This window comes from Ictalurus punctatus, chromosome 3 (assembly GCF_001660625.3).
Source record: "Ictalurus punctatus breed USDA103 chromosome 3, Coco_2.0, whole genome shotgun sequence".
NCBI classification, from domain to species: Eukaryota; Metazoa; Chordata; class Actinopteri; order Siluriformes; family Ictaluridae; genus Ictalurus; species Ictalurus punctatus.
Genome location: NC_030418.2, coordinates 30,563,870 through 30,582,776, shown reverse-complemented (window position 1 = coordinate 30,582,776; position 18,907 = coordinate 30,563,870). Strand labels below are relative to the sequence as shown.

General features: G+C 39.4%; 1 protein-coding gene across 5 annotated transcripts in view; it reads left to right on the top strand.

The window, feature by feature from the left end:
• fam13a (family with sequence similarity 13 member A) overlaps nucleotides 1-18,907 on the top strand; it is an 83,431-nt gene that overhangs the window by 11,934 nt on the left and 52,590 nt on the right. For all 5 annotated transcript variants that reach the window (XM_053679880.1, XM_017463495.3, XM_017463496.3 and 2 more), the window contains exons 5-8: nucleotides 3,745-3,892; nucleotides 4,761-4,850; nucleotides 5,983-6,075; nucleotides 13,515-13,723. In XM_053679880.1, coding sequence (XP_053535855.1) covers nucleotides 3,745-3,892; nucleotides 4,761-4,850; nucleotides 5,983-6,075; nucleotides 13,515-13,723 — 540 coding nt within the window. The remainder of the gene's footprint in view (nucleotides 1-3,744; nucleotides 3,893-4,760; nucleotides 4,851-5,982; nucleotides 6,076-13,514; nucleotides 13,724-18,907) is intronic.

The following is an 18,907-nucleotide window of genomic DNA, read 5'->3' as shown; positions in this document are numbered from 1 at the left end:
CATCTACTTCAGTTGCCAGATTGATATATTTTATGGAAGACTCATATTTGTTTGCCTGAACAGCTTTTATAGGTTTCCCACTCCACACATCCAACATAAAAGTCTAATGAGGTTTAAAGCCAAACAACAACAACAACAACAACAACATATGCACAAAAGTATATGTTTTTATCGTTTGAATGTAGGACATGCTGCCCTTGGCTGCTAGATACAGTACAACCCATGTGCTTGTGTATACATCAATTTTCTCAGGTCCCTTCATTAGTTCCCTTTAATCCAGAGAGGACTGTTCATGACGTTAAGACAGTCTTGTTAGTCTTCAAATAGTGAGCAGGCTTTCTTAAGTAAGCCTAAGGGACAAAGCTAAGAAGGAGGCAAAGCTAAGAAGCACTGTGAATGAGTCATGGATTTTGTCTACTCAGTGTCTCTCCAGATAAAACTGCCAGTACACTACAAAGCGCTGGTGTTGTTGTACCATCTGTCCATGTAACCATGAGTATTCATGAGGATGTGAACTGTCACTAGAACATCCTAGATCTGAAAATATCAATATGCATGCAATAAAAATCAGTGTAACTGAATTGCTGCATCACATGATATTGAGACGTGTTTAATATTACTGTGTGTTACGCTATGGTCTTCACTTATATAGCGCTTTTATCCAAAGCGCTTTACACTGTATCTCATTCACACACACTCACACACCAATGGTAGCAGAGCTGCCATGCAAGGCGCTAACTTGCCATCGGGAGCAACTTGGGGTTCAGTGTCTTGCCCAAGGACACTTCGGCATGTGAAGTCATGTGGGCCGGGAATCGAACCGCCAACCCTACGATTAGCGGACAACCCGCTCTACCACCTGATCCACAGCCGCCCTCTATGACTTCTGATAATGGCTGTTTTTGTATTCTGAAGGAATAGGAGTGAGGTTGTACTGGCCAGGAAGCACTGTCAGTACACCAGACATGACAACGTTTCTCCAAACAGACAGACAGGCTCAGGGTCAAAATCAGAGAAAAGATAAACATAAGGGATTAGACACTAGTAAAACAAGGACCTAGAGACCTAGAGAAGTCGAGACGTACAGAAGTCAAGGTGGTTGATGTTTTACGACCTATAGTCGCTGAACTGCTGTCGTTCTTTTTTTTCAGTTCAGTGTAATCCAGCTTGCATGCCTTAAAAGACTACCATGCCGATGGTACAGTATACTGGGTCAACATGGAGAGTCATTTGTCACTAATAACTTACACAGTATTTTATTTAATATCCTTCTTTTTTTAAAATGAAATATTCTAATATGTAATGTTACAACAATGCATATGTCTGCTGTTAATCACTGGTTCCCCCCCGACTACATCAGTCATTGACTTGATGCATTTGTCGGTTTTCAGCTTTGCCTTCATCACAAGCATGTGTAAGGTCATGACCCCTAAATTTCTCAGCTATTATTATTAGGCTAACAAATGATAGACATCTGTAACAAGTGCACCGCCAGGATACTGCTTTGCCTTGAAACTTTGTAGAGGTCAGTGTGAACGTCATTAGGCGTCACAGTTTGTCACATGTTCCACTACATGTCAGTGAGCAGTTGAAAGTTGGCCATGTGTGTGCCCTTTTGCCTACATAATCCTGTACTACTGGGTATATATGTAAAATGACACACACCATGCATTCATATAGGTTATACACTAGTGCTGTCTAAGTGTTGGTGGTACAAGCGGTGGTACTTTTTGTAGGTCAGGCTATCAACACACTACACAGTGCAGTATTCACACCAGCCATTACACCGCTAAAGTGATTCTGTGTGCTCGCTGACTCTTATCACAGACTCTAGTACACTGCAAAATATGTATTGTGGATTTCACAGTAATTTACTGGCAACCTGGGTGGTCACGAGTACTGTAAAATTGGCAGAAAACAACCGTAAACCATATTTACAATAAATAACTGTAATATCTTAAAGAGTATAAAATAACACATAAGCCAGCACATTTGCTCGACGTAGCATACAAATGTGCTGAAGGACCCAATCAAGGTGGTGCTGGGATTTGAACACGTGACCTTAAAGGGATAATTCACCCAAAAATGAAAATTCCGTCATCAATTACTCACCCTCATGTCATTCCGAACCCATGTTCATCTTCAGAACACAAATGAAGACATTTTAATGAAACCTGGAAGATTTATGTCCGTCCATTTACAGTCCAGGTATCCAGCCATCCATCCATCCATCTTCTATACCACTTGCTCCTTCTTCAGGGTCATGGGGAACCTGGAGCCTATCCCAGGAAGCATCGGGCACAAGGCGGGGTACACCCTGGACAGGGTGCCAGTCCATCGCACGGCACAATCACATACACACTCCTATTCATACACTACGGACACTTTAGACACACCAATCAGCCTACCATGCATGTCTTTGAAGTGGGGGAGGAAACCGGAGTACCTGGAGGAAACCCCCGCAGCACAGGGAGAACATGCAAACTCCGCACACACATGGCCCCGGCGGGACAGTCCAGGTAGATAGAAGATATATTTTGCAAATAAAGACTTCATTTTAGTTTTGTTTTTGCACAAACAAAGCCTCTGTATCGCTTCATAAAATTGGGATTAAACCACTGGATTACTTTTACGACGCCTTTATGAACTTTTTGGAGCTTGAAAGTTTTGGTTACTTGGACTGTAAATGGAGGGATAGAAATCTCCCAGGTTTCATTAAAATGTATTCATCTGTGTTCTGAAGATGAAGGAAAGCCTTATGGGTTTGGAACGACATGAGGGTGAGTAACTGATGACAGAATTTTCGTTTTTGGCTGAACTATCCCTTTAACCATTGAGCCTTCACAGCTAGCTCAACTAGCTTGCATTAATTCAGTAAAGTCTTTTAGTGGAGTTAATTCAGTGGGGCAAGTAGTTGAATCAGTGCAAGCTAATGGCTTGGTGTTATTCTGGGGTATTTGTAGTGGCTCACTGGGAAAGGCTTTGAGTCACAGATTCACAGGTTGTGTGTTCCAGTCCCAGCACCAACAAGCTGTCAGCTTCATACACTACCTTGCTAGAATCTTCATCTAGATGGTGTTGTCTTCCTATGAAACCATCCATTTCACATTTTGCTACAAAAAGCACTGGACAGTAGAGTTTATATAATTACTGGGAAACACACACTTCGGATGCTGTAATCCTATAAACAGCCGTTAGGCAAAGCCTCACTAGTCACCAAATTGCATCCTACTTTAAAGTGACTTGGCAGACAGACATGACTTTATAGTAATAACTTCACAGATATTGAAGATTAGATTTTAGGCTTGTTTTTTATTCCAAGCTTGCATCATCAGCATGGAGTATCATCCAAATTAAGTGTCTGTACATAATGTTATTGCTAACTAATCCACCGGTTTAAGCTAGTGTTATGATATGGCTTTCACTGATGGCTGTTTTCAACAGTATCATTAAAATGTGTGTTTTTCCCAGTAATTATTTAAATTAGTGGCCATGGCTTTAGAAATTAGAATGTGAAATGAATGCTTTTCTGCAGAATGGTAATCCAAAAATAATCACCTCATCTAAAAAGAAAGAATGAATCAGTACTTCATCAAATGTAGCTGTGCCCTTTCTACTGACCTGGTGAAACACAAAGCCCCCAGTACTCGAGTGTTCTTGGATTGGGAACTGTTTGGATCTCTTTGCACGGATCACAGTAGTGTAATTAGTTTAACGGTGTTCTGTTTCTGTTTTCTTCCTCAGTGTGTCTCCTAGTTTTGAAGGCATCCAGGAGCAGGATGTCTGTAATAAGATCATGGCCAGGCTGATTTTGAACTACAGTGCCATCTTTGAGCCAGATGGCGGACAGGAGCTGGCCAAAACCAAGCCTTCAAACATCATCGTGGTCAAAGTGGGTGTTGATACACATTAATGTTCTTCACTAGTCGGTCATGTTTTACACTTTTATGACTTCAATGAAGGCGCTGAATCATATAATCAAGCAGATGGAAAGATCCTGTAGATATTGCACAGCAGAGGTGATTTAGCGAACGGGCCCAGAATCTGTCCTGTTGTCCTGGGGGTTTCAAGTATTCGGACCAAGCGTGAAAACGCCCTAAGGGGAAAAATACCAGAAATGTGTTTTGTAATATTTCTAAAGAGCATGATAATGATTAAAAAGGGCTTCCGAATTTTTCCCTGGTTTTCTCACCTACTTGCATATATAGATGCGTAATGGATTATGGGAGTCACCTTGACACTACGGTGATGGCACTCTGAGGTGTAAGATGTGGGCTCCTGTTTTGCTGATGCAGACTTGAATGACGCTGGTAAACAGCATTAACTAGAGCAAGATTAAAAAACAAAGCATGAACTCATTGCCCCAGTGTTTTGGAAAAATAAACATTAGGACATACATTAGTTCTACATAAACGTAATGTTTAATTAGAATGATAATATCCTCCTCTGCTTAGCACTCAAAGAGCCAAACTAGCCACCTGTATATATCTTATAAGTCTCAGGCTAAATAACCCCTGATGACCTTTGCATTGTTGAGGTGACAGATATGGCTTCGTTCTGTGAAGCTCTGCTTTACTATGGATCTTTTGAGTTTTCTGGTCCTGAATTAATTCAGCATTTCATTTCAGGGTGAATGTCACTTCATGTATGAGTATGATGCTAAGCTACAGTACATATACCTGTGCCATATGTGCTTCGTAAGCAGTGTCAGTAGAGACTGCTGAGCTCATGTGAACTCATTGCATTTGTTTTGTTCCCAGGAGGCCCTCATAGACATAGCACACACAGATACCATGTCAACATCCTGTCTGACACCAAAAGCACCCACTCCACTTCCCAGAAAGAAGAAGGTACACTTGTGTGTGTGTGTGTGTGTGTGTGTGTGTGTGTGTGTTTTCATGTTTCTTTGAGTGTCTGTATATTTGTTTGCTATCATTTGCTATCATGCATGATGCCAGTGTGTTGTTGGCACTATATACGAGGTACAGTAACCTGGAATGACCTGCATGTGCAAATATATCTCTCTATGTATCACTTATTCAGTTGCTTAAAGCTTATTTCCCTGCCTTTTCTGAGACAATAAACTGTGAAGTATGACCCTTCAGGGCGAGATCTGTGCAGCTTATAAATAGGCTTGTTTACATAGAGTATTTTTAGAAATCAAAAAGGAACAGATAGTTTTTACTTCTTGGATATTTTGCAATCCTGTGTATGCTAAACCTGCGCGATTGCTTTATTTAGTCGAGCTAAACCGCCAAGCTATAACCACAACTTCTTGTTCTTGGACGCTTTAATATTTGTGCCTTGTGTCTATCAAAGGGTATGTAAAGAAGGTGTTAATATAGACTGCAGAATGTTTTTTGTTTTTTTTACAGTGTTGCGAATGCAACATTAAATTCAAGTTAATTATCAGACAAGCACGCATTGTGCCTTGCAGTGCCTTGCATATGCATTTGCTTATAAAACAAATGATCCCAAACTTTGAACATCGTGAAAAGCACCATTAAATCCATTATTGAAAATGGAAAGACTAAGGCACAACTGTGACTGTGAGCCTAGAGGAGGCTGTCCACCAGAAGTCAGTGATCAGATAAAGAGGGCATTAGAGGTCAAAGAGATGGAGAGGTCCATAGCTCAGATGGGAGAAGCTGTTCACGGGATAGCCATAACCTGGACGCAAGCGTTTTAAATAACATTGAAACATGTAATGCCGTGAACATTGTTAATGCATGGACTAAAATCACTGGTACATTGTCATGGTATAAGAAGAATAAAACTGTTTCCTATTAGTTCTTAATCCATATTTGTATATTTTGGGGGCATTCTAATTTCTGCAATGCCCATGTTTCACTTCCTGTTTCATTTTGTAATGGTTAATGTTTATAGCCAAACATGCCAGGATGCAAAGGTCCATTGCTGCTGACTTTTATTGACTCATAGATCTATTAATTATCTGGCACTGGTCATTTCCTGTTTTCTCAGGCCACACGGAGCTGTGCAGTCGAGGACAAGGTCTCACAGAGAGAAAAAGAGTTGAGCCTAGAAGCCCCAGTACCCACGCCAAGAAAAAAGAAGGTAACAGTCTTTGTGTGTGTTTTATTCGTGTGTGAACTTCCCGTTTAAAACGCCAATTCGAAAAAAGTTGGGACGCTGTGTAAAATGTAAATAGCAACAGAATGCAATGATTTTCAAATCTCATAAACCCATGTGTTATTCACACTAGAATATAGAAAACATATCAAATGTTTAAACTGAGTAAATGTAACATTTTTAGGGAAAAAAAAGAAGGTAATCTTGAATTTGATGGCCACAACACATCTCAAAAAAGTTGGGACGGGGCAACAGCTGGAGGTTAATTGGCAACAGGTCAGTAAGATGACTGGGTATAAAAAGAGAGTCTTTCAGAAGTAAAGCTGGGCAGAGGTTCACCAATCTATGAAAAACTGCATCTACAATTTGTGGAACAATTTCAGAATACTGTTCCTCAATGTAAAATTGCAAAGACTATGAATATCTCATCATCTACAGTACATAAAATCATCAAAGGATTCAGAGAATCTGGAGAAATTTCTGTGCGCAAGGAACAAGGATGAAAATCAATACTGCATGCCTGTGATCTTCGGTCCCTCAGGTGGCACTGCATTAAACACATGCATGATTCTGTAGTGGAAATCACTGTGTGGGCTCAGAAACACCTCCAGAACTCATTGTCTGTGAACACAGTTCACCGTGCCATCCGCAAACTCTGGTTAAAGCTCTATCATGCAAAGAAGAAGCCGTATGTGAACATGATCCAGAAATGCCGCTGTCTTCTCTAGGACAAAGCTCATTTAAAATGGACTGAGGCAAAGTGGAAAACTGTTCTGTGGTCGGACGAATTGAAATTTGAAATTCTTTTTGGAAACCATGGATGCCATGTTCGCTAAACCCATGTCACACCCCTCAAATTCAAGGTCTTGATGCTCACCTACAAGACCTTTGCTGGAACAGCACCGCCCTACCTCAACACTCTCCTGAAGGCTTACGTTCTCTCACGCAATCTGCGATCAATCAATGACCGACACTTAGCAGTACCTACTCACTGTGGCTCAAGATCCCTTTCAAGAACCTTCAAACTAACTGTTCCTCAGTGGTGGAATGAACTTCCAACCTCAATCCGGACCGCAGAATCTCTCACCATCTTCAAAAAACAGCTAAAGACCCACCTCTTCAGTGATTACCTAACCAACCCATAAAAAAAAACCTTACTCTGCGCACTTTGCTTCTTCTAGAACTCAATTATAAATCTTGTATGGTAGCACTACTTGTGTTGTTCTCTGCTTGATATATCGCTTTGCTTGTATTTTCTCATTTGTAAGTCACTTTGGATAAAAGCGTCTGCTAAATAAATAAATGTAAATGTAATGTAAACTAAAGAGGACTAAAGAGGAGAGGGACCATCCGGCTTTTTATCAGCGCTCATTTCAACAGCCTGCATCTCTGATAGTATGGGGGTGCATTAGTGCATATGGAATGGGCAGCTTGCACATCTGGAAAGGAACCATCAATGCTGAAATGTATATACAGGTTTTAGAGCAACATCTGCTTCCATCTAGATTTCATCCCATCTTTACTTCTGAGAGGCTCCGCCTCTCTAAGATACTCTTTTTATACCCAATCACATTATTGACCTGTTGCCAATTAACCTAATTTTTTGCAAAATATTCCTCCAGCTGTTTCTTTTTAGTAACACTTACTTTTCCAGTCTTTTGTCGCCCCTGTCCCAACTTTTTTGAGACGCGTTGCGGGCATCAAACTCAAAATGACCTTATTTTTCCCTTAAAATGGTTCATTTCCTCAGTTCAAACATTCGATATGCTTTCTATGTTCTATTGTGAATAACATATGGGTTTATGAGATTTGCAAATCACTGCATTCTGTTTTTATTTACATTTCACATGGCGTCCCAACTTTTTTGGAATTGGGGTTGTCATATTGCAGAAAACAAAATCAGAGATATAGTTTTATTTTGGTTTATTTATTTAATTATGCATTTATATGACTGAAGGAATATTGAAAGAACCTTTTCTCTTGATATACAAATCACGTTGATCTTTCCATCGAAACTTTGTGAGCACAGAAGCCTATTTAAAGCACTTTGAAATGGTTTCTTTGTAGTGTTCAGTGAGAGCTATCTAGTTTTATTTAAACCCCTTCCCATCAGTCTGTTAGGCTTATCATTCCTGCTTTAATGCTCTGCCCAGGCTCTGACACCTGCTGACTGCTCACATGACTTTGATGCTGTTTTCGGAAAAAAGGAGAAATCGGCTATTTCGTAACATCTTAGACCACCTTGCTAAGATACCAGTGTATGCCGTGTTTTCATACAGGGCTTGAAATCTAAAACTGTTTACCTAGATTGGCGGTGTAGCGCTCATCTTGCTGAGCTGCCCTAGATAACACCCGCAGGACATCATTGCAGTAACTCATAATCAGGGCAGTAGATCGATTGGGAAATGCTGATGGAAAAAAAGCAAGGTGAGATGGTTGTGAAAAGTAAGACCAGCTCCAGCTGAGGAGCTCGCTTAAGGGGTCCGTGAAATCATTCAAATCAGCACGTAGCACAAGTGGAACTGGGTTATTTAGGTTACATTTTATTTTTAAGTTTCTTAACAAAAGAAAGAAGTAAGATGACTGAATTATAAGCTACTCTTTGTTCTGGACATAGTCTCGTAGGTTGTTTGATTGCAGAATATGAATGCTAAAACCGTCAGGCTAACACTGTGGAGAATACTAATTGCAGAAACGTGGTAAACAAACAGGCAGCGGTCAGGCAATGAGCAAACAACATAAACTAGGCAAAACACTAACAAACACTAAAGAACATATACAACCAGGTAGACTATAACACATTCAAAGGCTTGGTAATGACTGGAGAAAATCGCAGGGCACATACTTCACAAGACAAGTGTTGGTTGGAAGTCCATATATACTGTGGTCTGTTATTGTGAACAGGTGTGTGTGGTTAGTAAATGGTCTTCACTTATATAGCGCTTTTATCCAACACTGGTTCTCATTCACCCATTCATACACCAATGGTAACAGAGCTGCCATGCAAGGTGCTAACTTGCCATCAGGAGCAACTTGGGGTTCGGTGTCTTGCCCAAGAACACTTCAGTATGTGGAGTCACGTGGGCCGGGAATTGAACCGCCAACCCTACGATTAATGGACAGCCCGCTGTACCACCTGATCCACAGCCGCCCAGTTAGTAAGATTTACATTTACATTTATGGCATTTGGCAGATGCCCTTATCCAGTTGAGGGTTAAGGGCTGTGCTCAAAGGCCCAACAGTGACAGCTCAGTTTGAACGCGTCAGTCTCTGTTGGTGCTGGGTGTTACATATATGTGTGTGTGTGTGTGTGTGTGTGTGTATATGTATGTATATATATATATATATATATATATATATATATATATATATATATTTATCCGTTATTCCGGAGTGTAGTTGGACGCCATTTCCGGCATTGACGTGTCAACATATCTGCATTGTCATTGTCACAAATCCCCACTCTTATTGTGACATTCATTTCTTTTCATTTGCTGGTCCTGTCTCCTCACGTTCGTGTTGCCATGTGTAATCATTGAGACTGTATCCAGCTGTTCTCGATTAGTTTCCTGATTACTATATGTATTTATACACCCTCATGTTTCACTGTGTCTTTGCGAAGTTTCGTTCCATGCACGTGTGCCTCTGAGCCGATTTCCTTCATTCATTTTCCAAGCGCACAAGTTTCATGTTTGTCGTTTTTGACCTCAGACCTGTTTTACCTTTATGAATATGGATGATCCTTTTGCTGATGCTTCCTGCCTGTATGATGACTTATCGTATGGACCGAGAGCACGATTTCTGCTTTGCCCACAATAAACACGATGAGTATGCACACTTGCATCCTGCCACACACATTACAGTCATAATTCAGCATTTGGACTTGGTCCCATCTGTCCAGCCCCATTCCCAACGAAAACACACCTCAGAATGATTCCAGTTAACACTAGCAATCAAACACTACAGGAAGTTATACACATAAAAATGTCCTGAATTATGTTTCCTTGTCTGCGTGACGCTGAATTCTACAATCTGATTTGTCCGAAGGCGTTGATTAATTTTCTATAACAGCAGCTCTGATAGTAGTAGTGGCTATAATTCAAATTTATACAAATGCTCTCGTTCTAATATGGTATCATTTCTATAGTAACAACTCACACTGGAACTCGTATGGTGGACGATCTACATAATTGAAATCTAATAATACGCAGATACAAAAAAAAAAGGTGCAAAGAAAGACGTATCGTTGTTAACGTGGAAGGTTGATTATTTTCCATTTACAGCATGCGCTGTTGTGTTTATTCAATAAGTTGAGTTCACAGTTGCGTGAATCGCAACAACCAGCCAAGGCTGTTAAAAGTTTCCAAGGCTACCCGATAATTTTTCTGCTTAATCGTTATCAAGAAAAAGATATTATATGGCTTTATGGATTTATTTACTACTCACATTTTCTTAACCTTGACAGCGGCTGTAATGCTTTATAATTCAAGGTCATGCCGTAAAGATTCACAACTATTATTGATACAAATGGTGGTGAAGATATTGAAGGCTAAACGGGGACAAGCGTAGGCAGTTTGTATCAGAGTTTTTTTTTTCTACACAGAAGTTGAACCTCACCTTTTTTTTTTAATTAGATTTCTTAAGACCTGGAAGTAGAGGCTGAGAGTTTTACAATCTCCCTTAACAGTTTTACAACTTCCCTTAATTTTAGGTGTGTGTGTGTGTGTGTGTGTGTGTGTGTGTGTGTGTGTGTGTGTGTGTGTGTGTGTGTGTGTGTGTGTGTGTGTGTGTGTCTATAGGCCACAGTTTAAAGGACGATGCTCATTAATTGCTTGTAAAGCAAAACAAAATAACCACTGGAATAGCACTGAAACTGGACGGAGATTATTGTACAAATAAATATACATTTTTATTGTTCCGATTATTTATAATAAAGTAATTACAGTACTAGCTTTGTGCACATCTTTGCATTTAAAAAAAAAAACCTGCATATCCGTTTATATCCATATGCTGTGATACAGTATGATATTATTTTAACACTTTATATCAAGGAACATACAGAAGGATTTAATTAAAGCCATGTTCATTGTTTGATAAAGCTCAAATTAGACACTATGCATTAGAATTTATTCTTAAAGACGTGTATTGCTACAGAACTGGACACTTGCCAGGTGAAAATGAATTATAATTGCATTATTAGTTGTGATCATGAGAACATGTCACTTTTTGGTCACTTCTCCTTTAGAGTATTGAAGGCAAATAAAGTATGGTTGATTTATTCAGCTTTTATTAGCTCTTAAAGCCATAAACTGCAGTCATGTGACACTACCTGGAACTTAACAGTCTACCATGGAACAGTATGACGAAGAAGATGTGAATTTAAGTTATTAATTCATTATAACAGCCAACGATGCAATCATTAGTCTTGTTTACATAACAAATCCCCAGTTACGTAGTAATACATGTCTCGATGAATAAAGACTAATACTCAGTGAATAAACCATTATAAGTCATAAGAAATGAACAATACCCTAATTAACCCTGCACGTTAACTGTACGTGTTGCTTAAAGCAAAATATTACGCCATTATCAGTGTTATAGCCAATCAATTTTCAATATGACGCTCATATCAGAGCTTTGTGCATCAGTCAAAACTCGACACTGATCTAATACTGACTTCCTCTTAGTGCCCGAGCCAGCTGTCTCACTTCTGTTGCCAAGTCACGTGAAATGTTAGAGATGCAATGTTCAAAATCTTAATCATGTCACTTAACACATGGAATAAGATACTTCAACTGATTGGATCGGAAAATATTTCAGATACATTCCAACAGTTATCTAGTGTCTCAGGCTGATAACGTCCAAGCCGAGATTCAAGTCTAAATCAGGTTACTAAATAGTCAAAATCCAGGACTTGAGTAATGTATCAATGGCACACAAACACAACACACGAAGCCCCACCTACAGTTACATAAAGCACTTAAAGCAGCAGTATGTAACATCTGGTTAGATTTTTTTTTAAGCTGAAAAGTTACTTACAGCAGCTTTAATGACACTTAAAATACTTCTTTTTTGAGTTGTACTGGTGAGCATGAGATGGAATGCAGTCCGTTGGTGGTTTGTTCATGATTATGGTTTTGCAGTGTTTAAGCCTGAATACCACAAAATGAGACAATCATCAGACAAAATCACACGTCACACAATGCCTCAAAACAACTGTTGGACATATCATTTTTAGTTAAACAATATAGAATTGCAAACCTTTATCCGTTCTGCATGAATGTTCTCATATCTCATGTTCAAACAATGTGCCAAAGTAGAACTTCCTGCTTTACTTATTACAGCAGTAGTTGTGCAACTGTCTGGTATCTACAAGACTATTGTTTCATACTTAATGTATTAAATTCAGTTTCTCAAAAACCTCGAGTCACCCAACATGATCTGGCGCTTGTGAAATTTGTAACAGTTTGCCAGAATCAAAAGCTACAGCTACGGTTATGGTTAGAGTTGGGGGCGCAGTTTACGTTTGTGCATTTTCATGAAATCATACAAACTGCATCGTCCACAGATTTTATGAGATCAGGTTCAGTCACCTCTAAACTAACCTGAACTGTATTAATGATGACACATTTCCACAGGCCGACCACTGTAGTGGTCATTTCAGTAAGATCTGAGTAAAACTGAGTACATTTACTAGTAGTGAGTACTAAGTGAGTGTATGATTAACACATTACTGTTCACCTCCATTCCAGTTTCTAAAAACTAAAAGGCTTTACTTTTTTTTTTTAAATCAACAACATTATAGCATTAAGTATTCATGTATTCGTGTGTAGTCTTGCCTGATATCTGACTTTGCACTGGCATTGTTTATCTTGTGAATTTCCTCCTCGTTTAATAGAGATTTCAGTCAAATTGGCTGCTCTTCCTGTTTTCGTGTATGGTATGAGGGTCAGAAGGCTAATGCCGTGTAATTACCTCTTGCATCACAAACCAATGGTCTAGATTTGGGCTAGACTAGAGAGATACATGAGTGTAGTTAGACAGCAGGAGTTGCGTGGAAGCTAGCATCGCTATTATCATCACTAAGCTCCATTCACTAGAAGACAATGAGGACAGCCGAGGTTGATTTTGCTCTCATCCTCACGAGAATTTTCTATTCAACTGCTTCAGGATTACGGTGCATTTCGTTTCATGGGGTACGAGAAATATCTGCTGCTTCCGCTTCCTTTTTCTAGCACGTCCATCTAGTTCAGGAATCCTGGAGTGGGTGGCTTGCACAAAAACAAGCACCAGCCTCATGTTTAGGTTAGGGCACAGTGTAAAATCAGCTTTAGTGAGTGTTTGAGCTCATGCATGTCTCTCTCTCTCTCTCTCTCTCTCTCTCTCTCTCTCTCTCTCTCTCTCTCTCTCTATCTCTCTCTCAGGTGAAGAGGGTGATAGGTGAAGCAACACTGAAATCAGTACCCCAGCCTGTTCCTTTGACAGGTCTTCCCTTCTCCAGACATTTATCCCAGCCTCCAGTTCACAGAGCTGAATCTCGACTCCACACCCTGGACTGGAGCTCTCACGACGAAAGCATGGATCTGAAACCTCCTAAACTCAGCCCCATCGGGAGCATGGACAATGTGAGCAAGTGAGTGTGTGCTAGTCGTATTATTACTTAACAGTGTCGGCACTATACATACTGTAAATAATACCCTAGATTAGTGAGAGAAGACATACTCCCGAGATCACGCTTCCAGCAGTGCATACCTCCTGGAAGTAAATGTCCCCCTCGCCTCAGTGTAAATTGTTATTATTTTGCTTAAAGATCTTTTTTTTAATTTATTTAATACTGCCCTTCAGATGCCAGAAGACAAAATACTAACAATTTACACCGATCATCCTGTTTGAAAGTTTACACCCCCTTGGCTCTTAAAGTATCATGTTGCCTTCTTGAGCATCAGTGAACGTTTGCACCTTTTGTAATAGTCGTGTACGAGTCCCTCAGTCGTCCTCGGTGTGAAAAGATGGATCTCAACTTCACATAGCCGCTGATGGAAACAGAAATCATGTAATCAAAGTAAACATGATCATGATCAGACTCTTTATTTGTATGGATACACAAAGGACGACATATATCAAGCGTCCACCTTCATAACCAAATCCAGTTCCAAGCACACCTCGCCCTTGTGGTTCTAAAAGTACAGAACACGCTTGTCGACCTAAAGGCTTTCTTTTACACAGTAGAAAGACTGCGTCTCAATAATAGGTTGTTGTTGGATTTTTAAAAATTTATAATGCCTTAAAACTGAAAGATGACTAGCTGATTCTGTCACCAGCTGGTGTTTTGTCTTTATTTCTAGAATTTTTATTATCTTTCGCGCAGTGATTCTGGCACAGCAGGAGTATTTATTATTGGGCAAAGTTCTTTTCTAGTTAATGGCAGGCCTATAAACGCAGTAATGAGAAATTAAATATGGGTGCTGTAAAGTAACAGTTCTTCATTATAGTGTAAAAATATTCAGTCTACAAGATGACTGTTATTGCTAATTCAGGATCATGTCCTCTTTTTGGACAGCATGGTTTTGTTTTTGTTTTTTTTCCCACCACACTACTTTTAAGAAGCTGTTCTCAGATAAGCACAAAGGGCTACATGATTACAAATGGATTGTATGGTGCTGTTTTGCCTCCTTCCTTAGCTTTGCCGAGCATCCACTTGCTGTTTTGCTATCATTGCATAGTTAAAAGCATGCTATAAACACCCAGATGGCAGGCATACATATTATAAGCAGCTGAAAGCTGATCAGCTGTGGAGATCAGGTGTCTTCTGGAATAGCAGCACAACAGCTATGCACTGTGATGTCGTGCTGTGTGTACTGCCACTGCTAGCATGGGAGCATTAGAGTTAGCCACAGAGATAAGTCCTCGTCCGAACCGAGACAATGAAACAAACGGCTTGTTGGTTACTTGAAGGACTGGTGATGTTACATGTGCATGAGTTTTATATAAATGTATCAAATCAAAGGGTTTAACTCTGTGTCATAGCTGTTTGTCTTAATCCTGATCATAATAAGATTTATTTTTAAACTGAATTTTACTATTTATTATTCTGAGCACTGGTAAGTGGTAGAATAGCATATATTATTTAGTCATCTGATACCGTTCTGATTCAATGGCTGTGAAAGCAATCATTTATTTGCTGCAGTTTCATAAATTGAGGTTGTACACTAAGCTAATAAAGAGCACAGATCATATTTCTGATCCCAGATCTCAGTATATTGTAGTATTAAACGTGTGGCGGCCCAGAAAAAGAAGAAGAAGAAAAAAAACATTCACATGAAACATTAGGTAAGGTTAAAATGTAAATAAAAACATTTACACACCATTTTGGAGAAATATACAGTATGTATGGTTTCGAAAGATGAGGTGTAAAAAAAAAAAAGGGTTATAGGCAGATTAAGAAAAATCCAATTTTGAATAAAACCATCCAAACTAAAACATAATTTTTGCTAGGATTCAGCCATCTGATGGGTTTTCCCAAACCTCTTCACCTCCTCTTTAACTACCAGTGCATAATATAGAAATAAATGTGTGGAATAAGTGACATTAGGAACAGGGTTTCAAGGATTAGGCACTTCCACAGCTTTATTTTCCTGTTAATGAAAGGGAATTAAATGGAAAACGAACTAAAATATTCATAATACATAATCATTTTACTGAACGATCGTTCTGTATGTGTCACCCAGCCCCGCCCCCACCCCCCTTCCAACCAAGCATTTGGTCATTTCTATGATGACCAACTGGTGACTAATGATCATAGCATCTTTGCATAATCAGTCACATGCTCGTGCATCTTGGATATGGCGAAAAATGCAGATGACTTTGTAGTCATTTCTTAAAGTAGGAAGCAAAAGTAATGTGGCAGAACAAGATGCTAAAAAAGCAAGGGAGACGTCATTTCTGGTTCTGAAACTTCTTGTCCTATCGCTCATGTTATTTAGCCCAGTAAAACATTCAGATACACTACATTACATTACATTGATGTCATATGTGCATTTACACATACTTATGTCCGTACGAAAAGGTTTAATAACAGGAATTTTATGAATTTTTTTTTTTGAATGATTAGACATCGGTTCCTGAATGTTCAGATTTCTGATAATGAAAACAAGCTGTAATATCTAGTGCACTCAGGAAATCACACAATACTCTCCAAATATTTGTAAGGCTGATTTGTACTTGCTTTTAACTATGCATGCGTGTATGCAAGATGGCCGCTGCGGTCATTTGGAGCGTTGCTTGTGCACGTCCACAGCAACGAACACGACCGCATGGTGCAATACCTGCATAAATCGCGGAGGCGGCATAGCACCATGTGATACTGCGTCCTTTACTGAATTAGTCAAATATATTTTTACATGTACGGTGAGGGTTTTCGATTTGAGACGCAGACCTCCGACATCAATTACGCCAACAGCAGAAATTTTTAAAGAGAAACAGAGCTCGTGAGTGCAGTTCGAGTTGGAAACTAGATGAACCGGGATGATTTGGCTCTGATGTGCCATCTAGTGAACACCACTTTTAATCCATCAGATGTACGTAAGGTACGCAGACGAGTGAACAGTACCAATTGCATAGAAGTTGTGTGTGAAGCTCCAGGTTCCCCGTGACCCTGTAGGATAAGTGGTACAGAAGATGGATTAATGGATAATAATAATAATAATAATAATAATAATAATAATAATAATAAGTATTATTATTATTATTATTATTACTACCACCACCCAACTGTCAAGCTCTGAGCCCTATTGTAAATCGTTCCCATGCTACACTGAGTGTCCTTTTCTCATTACCAATAGTACTTGAGAAACCGGACATCTCCTGTCTCATCTGGTCCAGACTGGATCTTGCAGACATGCAGTACTGAAGTAGGTTAGGTTGCACCGAGTTGTGCCCTTTGACCTTTAGCTAGAAGTTAGCTAAGGTGCCAGGGCTTCCCCACTGATATAAAACCTTTTTGGCTAACTGCCAGTGTTCTCCTGGTGTGTGTTGACAGCATGTGTGACTGATAGCCTGGTTACTGGAAATGGGATTGGCGTACTGAAAATATTGTCCCCAGTAGTGCATAAGCATCTGGATAAGTGTCAAGTATACCTTCACAAAGTACACCCTATACACCCATCAAATATCAAATAATCCTTGATTCCCCGAAATAACCACAAGCTTCTCATGTGTTTCAGCTGAGCTTGTTCTCACGTTCTGTAGCTATGACTGGACGCTGCATCAGCAGCATCAGCTCAGAGCGCTACCCAGCTTATTCACTCCACGTGCTAAATAACATAGGAACATATCCGGCCATGGATAAGGGTTGAATCAGCACATCTGTGTGACACATTAAGGTGGTGTATGCACATTAGACTTCACCTTTGGCACAGTTCTCACTTAGCTCAGTGCATCTACTGTTCCAGGACATCAAGCTACCACTGGAGGTGTGAACAATCTGTAATACCGAAAATGACATGTCATCTGTAGATCTGTCAGTAACGCTAACTCTGTGCTCTCGTACGTGAGAGAATAAGTGATTTCAATTATTTAACGTCCTGAAAACATTATTTACTTTCTACATAAATACATATTACCAATACTACAAACGGATAGACATGGTTTAAATAAAACATCTCTGTGGTATAAGACTGTTGAGACCACAGCAAGGAAAACAGTGTATCATGCTGATAAATCACTGGGTTGCTGTGTATAGATGAGAAAAGATGATGTAACCATCGTGCAACTGACAGCGCTTTCACATCTCCCTTGTTTGGTGAGGAGCAATTTTTTTCCCCTCAACTTTCTTTTAGTTCAGTTTGTTTTGATTTTGTCTGAGATGAAGACATCAAGGTGAACTGTGCATTTTCTTGACATGAAAGGGACAAAGACCTTGGATTGCCACGATGAAGTTATCATCTTTCTGGCTTTAATCACAGTTGAACAGACTGAATGGCGTCACTACCTGATTTGCACCCCCACTCAATATACGCTGAAGAATAAAGAGCACAGCGTCCTGCGAAACAAAATGCATTTGTTTTTAGAGCACGTGCAGATCAATGCACACGCACTTGTTTTCCTTTAAGTGTATTAAATACTACTACATATCTGTTGAATTCTCGATTCTGATTGGTCAGAAAGTGATGATGAAAGTAGTTTCCTGTAACAGTGCAAATATTCATATTAACGTGCTTGTTCTAATTTGTCATCGCTTCTTTAGTAACCACTTACCCAGGGACTTTTGATGATTTGATTAATTTATATTTGTATTGAGGGTACTAATATTTAAAACCCTCAGAACTATAACCTTTAATGTGATATATTCATAATATTATTCAAATATATACACTTCGAATAGATATTGATATGGTGTTACTAAGTTTTCTATGATGAGACCATTTTTGGAAGGAGTCTCCAGTGTCAGCGCATTGTATTGGTCAGTGGTAATGCTGTAACTTGAAGTTTTCTGACACAGAAACTTCCTCAGGATGGAGGGGTTTGCAGTCCGCTGTTTCTTGGTAACATGATAAGCTACGTTTTCTGTCTTATTTACTCAGAGAGAGAAAAAATAGAGGCTGATGAGGGAACACGTGTTCATAGCTGCTGCTATAATGGAAGTGATAACAGGAACCAACGTGGATGTTCCACAACATTAAACTTATCTATAAAAATATTTTTTAAAAGTATGATCTGTCATTATTTTATTTTTTCAAAAATGGCAAATTGCTGTTGTATAAGAGGAATAAAACATTTTGGGATGTCTTGTTAGGGCACAATGATGGTAAGAGTAACT